General features: G+C 44.2%; 1 protein-coding gene across 1 annotated transcript in view; it reads right to left on the bottom strand.

The window, feature by feature from the left end:
- MAJIN (membrane anchored junction protein) overlaps nt 1–13,380 on the bottom strand; it is a gene marked incomplete at its 5' end in the record, with an annotated part of 128,763 nt that overhangs the window by 69,292 nt on the left and 46,091 nt on the right. Inside the window, one exon of the mRNA XM_067556303.1 lies at nt 10,089–10,143. Within this exon, the coding sequence (XP_067412404.1) occupies nt 10,089–10,143 (55 nt within the window). The remainder of the gene's footprint in view (nt 1–10,088; nt 10,144–13,380) is intronic.

Here is a 13,380-nt window from a genome sequence, read left to right as displayed (position 1 = left end):
GAAGATCATGGAAAAAAATAGTATCTTCTGAAGGAATAGAATTGGGGTTGTTTTCTCTTTTGAATCTGGATCCAACTCAGGTATCATTTCTCTTAGCATAAAACCTGCTTTATGAGAGGAGACTTAAAGACCTTGGCTTGTTTAGCCTAACCAAAAGAAGGTTGAGGGGAGATATGAATGCTCTCTATAAATACACCAGAGGAATAAATACCAGGGAGGGAGAGGAATTAAGTTCAGCGCTAATGTGGACATAAGAACCAATGGATATAAACTGGCCATCAGGAAGTTTAGACTTGAAATTAGAAGCAGGTTTCAAACGATCAGAGGAATGAAGTTCTGGAATAGCCTTCCAAAGGGAGCAGTGGGGACAAAAAAACCTAGCTGACTTCAAAACTGAGCTTAATAAATTTATGGAGGGGATAGTATGAAGTATGATGGGACAGCCTAGTTTGGCAATTGACCGATCTTTGACTACTGGTAGTAGATATACCAATGGCCTGTGAAGGGATGTTAGATGAGGTGGATTCTGAGTTATTACAGAAAATTCTTTCTGGCTGGTGAGACTTGCTCAAAGTTTAACTGATTGCCATATTTGGGGTCGGGAAGGAATTTTCCTCCAGGGCAGATTGGCAAAGGCTCTGGGGTTTTTTGCTTTCTTCTGTAGCATAGGGCACAGCTTACTTGCTGGTGGATTCTCTGTACCTTAAAGTCTTTAAATCATGATTTGATGACTAATAACTCAGTCATAAGTTAGAGGTCTATTACAGGTGTGTTTGGGTGAGGTTTTGTGGCCTGCATTGTGCAGGAGGTCAGACTAGATGATCATATTGGTCCCTTCTGACCTTAGAGTCTATGAGTCTATGCGCATAGGTCTTCTCCTCTGACAGTGTATCAGGGATGACAGAAGGCAATCTATCTATCTTTTATTGCACGATCCATTATCTAGCCCAAACTCCTCAGATCTGAAGTTCTATAGTCCTCCATAGAGAAATTCTTCTCAGACATCCTGAGGGTTGGAGACTCACCTTGAGAAGGCCAATAAGGCTACCAAAACCACAGTAGCAGTCTTGCCAGCAATCTGTACCCAGGTCTGGATAATATGATTTTCAAAGATATGGAGCATCTTCATACCATCCTCTAAAAGAAGGTCTTACTATATAATGCAGTTCCTGATAAGAGTTGGACTGCAGATCAACCTAGGACCTGAAACTGACGGTGCTAGCAATAAGAGAGTGTTCCAGGAAATATAACTGAAAATGGGGATAGAGCCTTACTCAGGGAGCCCAATGAAGTCTTCAGTGAAGGAAGGATCATTAAGATCCTAAGATTTTCTTATACTGAATGGAGAGATGTCTTTGCACTGACTCCAAACTTCTGGTATCCGAAAGTCACCATTTTTCTGTAATGAACTTCGGCCATGACTGTAATAATATTGTTGGATGGATCAGAATTAACACACTGTGCCTATGGTTGAGGAGTCTTCTTCCCCATTGTACCTCCATCTGGAGTTGAGCCTTTGGATCCATAGTGACTGGATCTGAGAAAATAACATCCATTGGATTCAAGGCTCTTCTCAAGGCACCAACTCCTTCCTTCTGATCAGTCCTTGGGGGTTGATGTGCCTGGAACTGATGAGCCTCTACCTTGTGATTTGGCTGCAGATACAGTGGCCAATATCACTGATGGAGCCTTGTTTTTAGGCTATGGATCCACAGCAGACTTTGGATCCACTGGTTTTGGATCCTTCCTCTGGGTGGGTACCTTTTTATATCCCAACTCCCCAACTGCCATAGCCTGTACTGAATTTCATTTGTCTCTTATCCCTAGACATATTAGGGGCAGCAGAGGGTCTTTGCAACCCCTCAAAATCTTTACCGTTCTGGATCTGGATGGCTTGATCGCCAACACTTCCTGCAGTCAGAGAGTTTGCAGTCTGTTCTGCCTCTCTTTCCTGGCATGAGGCATGAATGTCAAGCAAATAGAACATCTTAAAGGTTTATGTCCCTCTTCAAGGCATGCCAAGTTCCTCTCCAAGGGAAGCCAAGTATCATGAGTGCATACAAAGCTGGGAAAACAGAGGAAAAAGAAGCACAACTCTTGAAACCTGGCATCTTCACTTTTGAAACTGCCATAATGGAATCAAAATAAGATACTAACTGTACCTATTCTAAAACTTCACAAAACCAACTAATTAAAATTATAGAAAAGACTACTCAGCACTACTATCTATTTAATTATCTAGGGAAGTGAAGAAAACTATCTTCCTGACTTGTTCCTGAATCCATCTGCTGGATGTGGTTGGAAGGAACTGAAGTGGCTTGAGGGCCCAGCTCCCTTTTATAGCCTCCCCTCAGAACCTTCACTAATGCTGAGAAGAGATGTGGAGGGATGCATGAGCTCTCCAGTGGGAACTGATAAAAGAAGGTTACTCACCTTGCGCAGTAACTGAGGTTCTTTGAGATGTGTTCCCCTATGGGTGCTCTACTTGCACCCTTGCACCTCTAGTTAGAGAATTTCAACAGTAGTACTTGGTTGGGCCACACATGCGCTCTCCCCATCTTGCGCCTATAGTGGCAGTTAACTAGCACTGTGTGGCCCTCCCCCCCAGTTCCTTCTCTATCGCAGAGGACTTCGTGAGAACTCCGAAGTAGAAAGGAGAAGGACGATGGGTAGTGGAACACCCACTGGGACGCACACCTTGAAGCATCTGTTACTGCACAAGGTGAGTAACCTTCTCCTTTTCAAGTTACGTCTCTGTGGGTGCTCCACTTCAGGTGCCTGTAGAGCAGTGCCCTTCAGCGGAAAGAAGAGACTTCAGAATTGGATGTGTGATTGATGATAGGACCGTGTGTATTAAGCAAGTATTAGATGTCGAGTCTTGCTTGATCGCGTACTGCTGAATGTATGTGTGGGTTGATGCCAAGTGGCTCCTTTACATGTCTGTAACAGGTACACTATTAAGGAAGAAGGCCACCGATGTGGAAAGTGACCTGTAGAATGTGTTCTAACCCCTTGTTGGGGTTGCAGTTTGTGTTGGCGGTAGCAGATATGAATGCACTCTGAAATCCATTTAGAGAGTCTTTGCTTAGATATAGCTCCTCCTTTAGAGCTCTCCGTAGTCGAGAGAAAAAGTTTTGGTGCATTCCTAAATTGTTTAGTGTGTTAGACATAAAAGGTTAGTGCTCATCTGACATCTAGACTATGGAGTGCCACTTCTTGCCTGTTCTTATGGGGTTTAGGGAAGAATGAAGGAAGATGGATGGGTTGGTTGAGGTGGAATGAAGAGAGTACTTCAGTTAGAAATTTAGAATGTGGTCTTAAAGTGACTTTGTTCTTGAAAAAGATAGTGTATCAGGGGTATGCCATGAGGGTCCCAAGTTTTCCTATGTGTCTTTTGGATGTGATGGTGACAATGAAGTCTACTTTCATTGAAAGGTGTAATAGTGAACATGTACCCAAGGGTTCGAATGGAGGTCCAGTAAGAGAATAAAGTACTAAATTAACATCCCAAGAAGGTGTTGAGAATTTGAATTCAGGATAGAAATTCCGGACATGATTATAGAAATCATTCTGTAATTGGGTGAGTGAAGACTGAAAGACCATGCACTTTACAGTGAAAGGTTGTGATGGCTGCAAGGTATACTCTGAGTGAACTCAATGAAAGGCCCAATCTTTTTAGTTGAAATATATAGTCCAGGACTAGTGGAAGAGCGGAGGTAGTGGCTCTGATTTGTTTGTTCTGGCACCATGTGTGGGATCTTTTCCATTTGTGTAGGTAGGTCAAACGTGTATTCAAGCGTCTGCTGTTTAGCAAGATATTCTTCACCTCTTCTGTTCAGGTCATCTCTTTGTCTTGGAACCATGCTCTCAGGTGGAGTATTTCCAGATTCGGGTGCAAGATCTGGACTTCATCTTGCAATAGAAAATGTGGAAGTGGTGAGAGGATATGAGGTGGGCATGCCGACATCTGCTGCAGGTATGGAAACCAAGTTTGACTGGGCCATGTGGGGGCTGTGTGTGGTCGGTCTTGGTCTTCTGCATGGCTCTGGACAACAATGGGATAGGAGGGAAAGTGTAAAGAAGAGGTGCGTCCCATCTGAGGAGGAAGGTGTCACTTTGGATCCCAACCCTAAGCCCGGTCTGGAGCAAAATGTTCGATATTTGCTATTCTGACTCTTTGCCAATAGATCTATTGTGGGGAATCCCCATTGTCAGAATATTTCCTGTAACAGAGGTATTTATTTCGCACTCGTGGGAGAACTTTCTGCTTAACATATCTGCTGTGGTGTTCTGACATCCCAGTAGAGAGGCGGCTGATACGGTGATGTTGCATTGGATGTACACTGCCCACAGGTCTCATTACGGCCTTTGTGGTGGGAATGGCATTGGCAGTGGCATCCATGGATATCCATCCCACACCTGGGTGCCAGCCCTACAATGGTGTTCTAACTGTTCCTGTAACTCTGATCTGGTGCTTTCCTGTATGGGTGAAGAGTGCTGAGATGAAAATACCTCTCCTTCCTCATCGTCTTCCTCCTCACTAGAAAAAAGAGGAGTGGATCTATTTGATGATGTGTAAGATGGCACTGAATGCACCGACCCTATATCGGTACCTAGAAGTGGGTGACTCTGGTGCTGCAATGACTGTTAAATCCTTATGATGGAGAAACTGTTGCAGTCCAAGAGGTTTCAGTACCAGCGGTGGCATCTGCAGTTGTTGCAGTACTGGGAATTGCTGTCGTACTGGAAGGTGTTGTGGCACTGGGAGAACTGATGCCTACGATAAAGTAGGCGTCAGTACCGGTGTCTCTGCTTTATGCTCAAGAGGACCAGAAGATGGTGCCATAAGTTGAGTCACTGTAAAGGTGCACAGTACTGGGTGTTTCACTACTACAGTCAGTGCAGTGGTAGAAGGGACAGTCTTGTCTCTGCCATCTCTGTGAGAGCCTGACCACTTAGGGTCATTGGCTTTAGTAGTACTGGAAGATCCTGCTGAGTTGCAGGTACTTAGTTGTGGTGTGGTCAGTACTGATGATGTGGAGTGAATCGGGGAATGCTTCTTTTTGGAGGCTGCTTTTGCCAGAGAAGAGGTAGATCTCTTTTTTGCCCTCTTTTTAGGGGATAAGTCACTCTCATGCAGAGTTGGCAAGGGAGGTCTGTCAGAATCTGAGGTAAGCTACCAATGACCAGGAGGAGTTTGTGGTCCCAGGTCTGAGGCCAAGTGGAGAGATTTTTCCATAAGGATCAGTTTGAGTTTAAGGTCCCTCGCTTTTCTAGCATGGACCTTAAGATTGTGGCAATGGGAGCACTCTGTTGGTGTGTTTCCCCCAAGCAGTGGATGCACTGGGAATATCCGTCCAAGACTGGAATTGCCTCTCAGCAGGAGACACAATGTTTAAAACTTGGAGACCCAGGCATTCTCTGGTGAAATTATCCCCAAGAGTTAATGAAATGTAATGAAAAAATAATTGTTTATAAATGGGGAGAAAGAAAAATGGGATAGGAAACGAGTTCTAACTAACTATTCTATTTACAACTAATCTTAATCTAGATCTGAGGTAAGTTGAGTAGAGGCACCGCTGGAGCTCCGACTTGGACCAAGAGTGGTTGCAAAGGAACTGAGGGGGATTTGACCACACAGTGCTAGTTAACTGCACCTACAGGCACAAGACAGGGAGAGCATATGAATGGCCCAAACAGGTACCGATGTCAAAATTCTCTGACTAGAGGCACAAGGGCATACAATCACCTGAAGTGGAGCATCCACAGGGACAAAACATGATGAATTAAATTTCCACGGTCTCAACTGCATCTGGTTGGCGCATCCCATGAGTGGAAATATGCAGAGGCCACTTGAAAAAGAATTAATAATTCTGTCTTCAGAGCAGGTTTTAAATAGTGTGCAGTAAAAAATAAAAGGGGCCACACATTGAACACACTGAGGATAAAACAAAACACTGAATAGCTGTGCATTTAGTTAGCACCATCTATTCTGTGCAGTGACTAAGTATGTGGTCCTGTGGAAAGAACAGTATGTGACTATCCATTTGTGCTAAAGAACCAGGCTCTCAAGTTCAGGTGGTCACAGGCTCACAATCTCTGTGGATTGGGTGCACAGCAGGATGCATAACACACACTCTGCTGCAGCCTGCCTTCCCAGCATTGTATTGGCACTGGACCGCTCAGACCAGCAGGAAAAATCTACCTTTATCTGGGGAATAGAATAGGACTCCTTCAGAGGAACCATACAAGACCCCTTTAGAGGAACATACAGATGGCACTTCACTAAAGAATCAGATTGGTACCTCATTTAGTTCTCCTTCCAATGAACGGAAACAGTTTTAAGAACTAATGTGATGAATGGCAATTTACAGCTGCAAACAGGAATTGTGCAGTGGAGACAACTGAACCCCTGTTCAACAGATGACAGCCACAGACCAAAAGGAAGCTGGCTCTGCCTATCAGCTCTGTTCTTCTTAACCCAGAGGACATCTAGTTTTCTCTGTTCTCTTTTCAGTATGTATCCAATATAGTGATCAGGGTGTATCCTGTACCAGTTGAAAGGCATCAGTTTCTATTACAGCCCTCTTTGACAAACTCCACAGTGATAAAGAGCTAGAGTCAATAAAGCATCTCACTCTGCCTCTTCAGCCACTGGGTATGTGTACACTTTGAACTGGAGCTTACATTTCAGGTTGAGAAAACACCGATCCTAGCTCTGATCAAGCTAGTGTGCTAAAAATAAGAGTGTTGCCAAGGCAGCAGGAGGGGCTAGCTGCCCTGTGTACATACTCATATGTAATCCTACTCATCAAGGGTAATTCAGTCACTAGGCACTCACTCAGAGAAAAATATGACAGCTTCAAACAACAGTGCAAGAACAATGGCCACAAGAGTAGCTATTTGGAGATACTCCTGGCTGAGGACCCCCTGGCCTCACATTGGAATCCCAAGAAAAATTGAAGACCTCCCTTTTGGGGGCATGGGCCTCTTTAGTAACAGAACTAATGAGGCACTAGCAAACAAAGCCACTAAAATTCACTGCCTGCTCCCTGGGATTACCACAGCCATCCTCTGCCTAGAAGACTCCCTATTCAGTATTTTGCTTCAAACAGCAGTCTTGGAAGCATTATCAGTTGCCTCCTAAACCTGCTACTGGCAAAAAGAAAAAAAGATTCTAAAATATTGTTAGTTAGAATGAGAAATTGATTCTTTCTGGTTTAAAGACCCACTTCACAAGAACCACTGCAGATTCAGTGGCATGCCACAGACAGGAGTTTCTTTTGGTGCAAATTTGCTAAGCAGAAACTCTAAGTTCAGAGCACACCTTCACCCTGCACAACTCCTTGGCCATAGCATTGCATGCTAATACGTAATTTGAGGGAATGGTGGTGAGGAATTGAGGTGTGGCACGGTGGCACACAAAGACAGAAAGGGTCATATGCTGCCCCACTGAGTACTGCTGAGTAGAAAATGCTCTGTATATGCACTGGACATGCACTCATCAACAGTAAGTAACCTCTTTTTCATCATCCACAGAGTATATTTATGCACCACTGTAGGACTTTAGCGCAGAGTTTTTTCCCAGTAGTTTTTATTTATTTAAATAGGGATTTATTGTGCACAATTTTGCAGTAACATTTAAAGTTCATGACATTGTAGGTAGTCCCACTGTCCATTTAAAATTTAAATGTCTGAGCTAGGTCCCTTAGTGATTCTTGGAACTTTCAGTTGTGCAGCCTTCTTTTATCCTGTACTCCTCACACTTCCAACACTGTGGGTAGTGCTAAAGACAAACTCATCTGAGGAGGCATCACTGTCATTCCCTACCTGGTGTGCGTTAAAAGACTGTTTCATATTTTTGCAACTTTTATTTATTTATTTATTTATTTATTGGGTAATAAGCATATGTGGCACCAAATGCTGAACATTTACCTTTTTCAATGTTTTCTCCCATAATAAGTGCTTTTGTTTGCTCTCCTTTGCAGACTACTGCTCTATTTCTTGTTTTGGCCTCTGTTGCTTTTTATTTTGTATTGTATGTAATGTATATCTACCAATAGTTCTAATGTTTTCAGTCTTTGTAGCTGTTTCTTTGCTAGTTTGCAACTGTGGCATATATCAACATTTTGATTTTATTCCGATTTATCTTGTGGAAGAACCCAAACTCAGGGGTCCTTACTTACAAGTTCTCTTGCTCAGCTGATAGTCCTGAATTAGCCAAACAGATTTAGCAAAGTCAAAGTTTATTCTTTACGTAAAGAAGGTGGTCCCTTCAAATGTAAGGAACGACCCTTGCTTCCAAAAAACTGACCATATTTATAGGGTGGTATAAACAAGTTTTTACACGTCACAGTTTCCATGGTCATACATACTAAAAAGTATTATCCAGGAATTTTCTAACTGAATACTTGCAATTTTCCTTATCTAAGTTACAAGGTCTTTCTCTGCATTCCATCTCTACTAGCATCTAGACCTCTTAACTATTTCATTACTTCAAAACATTCTAAGATTAAATAACTGCTAAAAGAACATTTTCTATCTCAGGCTTTTTACAGCCATTTCTAAAATCAGTTCTCAGCAAAAACAGAGACCCCATCTTATTTTCCCTTCACAATCTGCAATATGTATACTCTGGCATCAGTATCTGTGAAGCCTAAAACTGTATGATCTTGAAGTTCATCTGCAAATGAATGACAAATTTGCATGACGAGGTAACTGGCGCAGCCTGGTTGCAGACTGATCTATAGTTTCAGTTTGTCTGATCAGATGTATTGAAAATATATTTCCAATATTATATTTCTTTTAAGCATAAAGTTGGTGGTTGGGGAAGGTTACATCTGCTGGCTATCAGTGCTGACAAATTAAGAAGATGTCCTTACCCATTGCTGTATTCAGTGTAGCCACCCAGATTACTAGGATTTCATAATCCAGTTTTGCAGCCACTTTACACTTTGTCCATGAGGCCCAGAATAAGCTTCACAGATTTTCAAAGCTCTCTCTATACACTTGCACCATAGCAAGGAGTGGAAAGTTGTTCACATCTATTGCCCAGAATGACTCAATTCTGGTCAGCCACAACAAAGAAAGGGGTAAAAACTCATTTATTTTTGACATCATGTTAAGAGCTGATGTAGAGGGCTACATGAAGAAAGCCATTTACAATGAAATAGTTTTATTGTTCTCACAAAACCCAAGATCTATACTACATATCCTTGAGCTTCATATACTGTCATCTTAACTATTAACTATTTACGTATTATGGCGCTGTGGCAACTGCATCATAATTAAACTTCCTTTAAGAACTCCCATTTTATTTTGTTCAGAGGAGTGTCTCACTTTTTTTGTCCTCCTCTAAAATAATGGCATGATTACAAATAGGGTTCAAATTTGCATTTATAACATTTCTGTGACAAGGATTCCTAAAATACTAATTTTAGATACGTGTGGCATAATTTTTTAAAAGCACTTTAAGGTGTTAAACAGAAGTCTGTGTGCCAATCAAATTATAATTTGTTAATAAAATATATGTTGCTGTGAGATCACCATCACTCACTTCTAGAAAGTCTTAACATAAGAGAGAGAAAGACCGATTTATCAAACACTCTGTAGCCTAGGAAAGAGTTCCCTGAGTTGGAAAAGAGGAGACCAGGAATTCAAATTCATTACACTTACTGAGGACAGGCATAATCCGCAACCTAGAAGACAGTTTGGGAAAAGTCACTGAACACTTCCTCTTTTTTTTTTTTAAAAAAAGATGTTAACAGGCACAAGAACCCAGTTCTCCAACAAGGCAAACCTAAACTTCAGTTAGATCCCCTATACCACTCTGCCTTTCAGAATAGCTAAGCCAGAGAAGTCTATGCAGGCACAGAAAATTTGAAAACATCAAATATTTTCATTAAATACTTAAATAAAAAGGGCACATTTCAATAAAACATTTCTTTGAAAAATTCTGACCATACAAACTCAAGAGCTTTGCTATCAGAGAAATATCAGAATTATGTATATGTACTTTTACACTTGCAATTCTGAAAATCTTGCTGTAAATGGAGGTATTTATACATTATGTATTTTCTACGGCTTACCCTTCTGAAGTGACGTTTTGACTTGCTTACAGGGTAAATATTTTCAGCCCCAGTTCTAAAAACAAACCAAATATAGAGGGAGTGAAGTCTATGAAAAGTCACTAGAAGCAATTATATAACCAATTACTATTTTAAATGTTTCATTCAAGTTTTATATTACTTCTCGCTTGCAAAATATTTTAGCTTAGGGTTTAACCCTAAGTTTCAAGTTTTCATCAAAAAACTGAAAGCCTGAAAACCAGTTTTGGAGTTTTCAGTTTTTTGACAAAAACCTTAAATTTTTTTAAAGAAAAATGTTAAGAAAAAACAAAATTTGTGTTTTTTACTGAAATTGTTTATGGGAACAAAAAACATTTCCCAACCAGCTCTAGAGATAAGGGAAGACACATTTGCAGTTTCATAGACTTCAAGGTCCTAAGGGATCATTGTAGATCATCTAGTCGGTCCTTCTGTATATCATAGTGTAATGGCAGGCCTTTGGAGCAACCCTGGTGTGGAATCAGTTATGTCTGTGCCTCAATTTCACTTAGTTGACTTTTAATAAGTTCAGTATAGCTTGTATACAAGAAACAATGTCCTTCAAGGGTCTAGTTTATTTAATCAACTACAAAACAAGGCTTCTCCATTGCTTAGAGTTCTGCCGTCTGTCCCTGCTCACTCAGGATCTCTCTCAGGCCCTTCCTGCCTGGGGAGCTTGGTAGTCTCTGTCCTCTGGAGCTCTCTCTCTTTGTGTTATGGGGCTGTTTGTCTCCCTGGAGAGCAGAGGCTCCTGGACATCACTGGGAGTAGCTTCCTAGCCAGCTTCCCTGAGAAGCTCTTCCCCCAGGAGCTTCCTCTCTGTGTTCTGGGCTCCAGCCTTAGCCCCCTGGTTACCAGGAAGTCAAGTCAGGGGAGCAGGAATGACGCCCCAAGGCACACAGGCCAGAACAAGATGGATCCCAGTGGCATGGACAAATTCCTGTTCTTGTGCTGGGTTTATATAGAAGTTGGGGACCCTCAGCCTTCTGACAATCAGGTTCCAGCACTGGTGTCCTTTCTCAGGCTTCAGCTTCTACCCTAACAACTGTTAGTGGGTTGCAGGTTGGAGCTTACCAGCGCCTAACAGACCTATGGACCTGCATTTGAGACCCATGTTCCCTAACATCCTGCTTCTCCCTCCCAGGAGGAGAGATTTCATAGACAGCCTTCCTGACCTGTCTCAATACCTTGAAAGGAAACTGTCAGCTGGCCAATAGTTTGGATTCTGATATTGGCAGCAGTGACACTCAGCCTGCTTCTGGAATTCATGTAGATGGGCCTCCTTACTGTAGGCCTGCCCTTGGTTGTGCTGAGCTCATTGTAGGTCTTCCTTCACAAATTTCCCCAGGATCTTCAATTTCTTTCTGAGTTGGAAAATGTACCACACCGTGCTAGTTGCCCTGGAATTCTGCTTTTCCCACATCTCAGGGAGAAGATCCAGAATTTGTAGGCTCTATTATCACAGCAACCTTCTGTCAACAGGCCATAGACCTCTGTAGTTCCTTCACAGAGAATGTGATCATACTCAAAGCATCTCACCTCCCAGGGGTTCAGAACCGTGTTGGACAATCTCAGCAGGACATTCAGCAGAGATCATGAAAAGTCCCTCAATAAAGTGCATTTTTCAGATTCAGGGAATGCAGATTCAGGGAATGCAGATTCAGGGAATGTCAGTTACATGACAAAAGTGAGCGTCACCAGCTCTGTTCCAGGGCAGATCACAGCACAGGATGCCCATCAGACACCTTTCTACTGTCCTGAAAGAGCAAACTTCTATATGCTTTCCCCTGCATTCCTCCGGTTTCAAGAATTTGGTGCAAGCTCAGACAGGATCACACCATGCTAGTTCTGATAGTACCAGCCTGACCTCATCAGTTCTTGGAGCTTTTAAATCTTCCTGTTTGGGATCCCATATCTCTGTTTCAGGTCTTGGACATAGTATCACAGACCTATGGCCAGATAACACATCCTGACCTTGAGCCTCCATCTGTTAATTTGGATGCTCAATGGTTAACTCCTCAGGAAATGGAGTGTTCCTTAATAATCCAAAGCATTCTTTTAAATATCAGAAATCCATCCACCAGTTACACTTACTTTTAGTAAAAACAACGAGAGTTCTGTGGCACTTTAAAGACTAACAAATTTAATATTTGCAGGCATAAGCTTTCGAGAGATGTCAGCTCTCTTTTTCAGCTGCAGTAATACAGAAAATAGGTAACAGAGGCATCTTATAGATATCCAGGTGCATTGAAAACAATGGGGGAGGTGGAGTCCGGTGGGAAGGGGATCGGGAACAGGGAGCAGGGGAGGGGTTGAGGCGAGGGAAGGATTAATGTAGAGGAAGGGGGTGGGCCAAGGTCGGGTGTGGGGTTCACGGGAATCGGGCTGTCGGGGTGCGGTAGCTCCTGATCGGGGCCGGGAGGTAGAGAGGTGGACTGGGTGGGGGTGACCTCCATGGGGCTGGGCTCGGGAGCCTCGCTGTCTGCGGCTCCAGGCCCTTGGGAAGGGGCAGCTGGGCTGGCAACCTCAGGGGGGAGGAGGGGTGGTCAGTCCACAGCAGGGAAGGGGGCGTCCGGTGGCCCAGGGCCCGGCTCTGAGGCCCCGGCCATTGCCTCAAGGGCTGTGGCAGCGTCGACAGGGGTGCCGTCGCCAGTTGGCCGGACAGAAGGGCCCAGTGGGAGGGCCTGGGGCATGGGAGCGGGGCCAGCAACCTGGGAAGGGAGGGACGGGAGAGGGAGAGGTGGCTGAGGGCCATCCTCAGCAGAGTCTTACGGGTGGGGAGGGTTGTCCGCTCCCGAGCAGGCCGGGGTCAGGCCCAGGGCATCAATCTCCTCCATAAGGGAGGAGAAGTCCCCTCCCGCCACCACAAGGTCCTTCCCGGTGGGAGCTGAAGAAGTAGTGACCTCAGCACCCGCAGGGGGTTCAGAGGGCAAGGGGACGGGAAGGCTGCCGGCTGGGGACGCCTTGAGGAGGGACTCCAGGAGGGAGATGGCACAGCCGACATCCACCGCCACGGCTTCCTCGGCCAGTACCAACCCCGCTGGGCATCAGCAGGGAGTGCGGCAGAAGGCCTGACTCCAGCAGCCCCCTTCCTAGGTTTGCAGGGCCGCTCACCTCCCTCGGTGACGAGGGGGAGGGGGCACCGGCCTTGTGCTTGCCGTGCTTGCCCTGCCTGAGCACCCAGCCCTCTGAGGTGGAGGGCTGGGCAGCGGGGGCAGGACCAGGGGGCAAGAGTGCAGTGGACGGGGCTTGGGAAAGTGGAGGTGGAGCAGCA

This window comes from Emydura macquarii, unplaced genomic scaffold, assembly GCF_026122565.2.
Source record: "Emydura macquarii macquarii isolate MOO-44397 ecotype Brisbane River unplaced genomic scaffold, CSIRO-AGI_Emac_v2 contig_1704, whole genome shotgun sequence".
NCBI lineage: Eukaryota > Metazoa > Chordata > Testudines > Chelidae > Emydura > Emydura macquarii.
The sequence above is the reverse complement of the archived record's forward strand: the minus strand, read 5'-3'. Positions and strand labels throughout refer to the sequence as shown.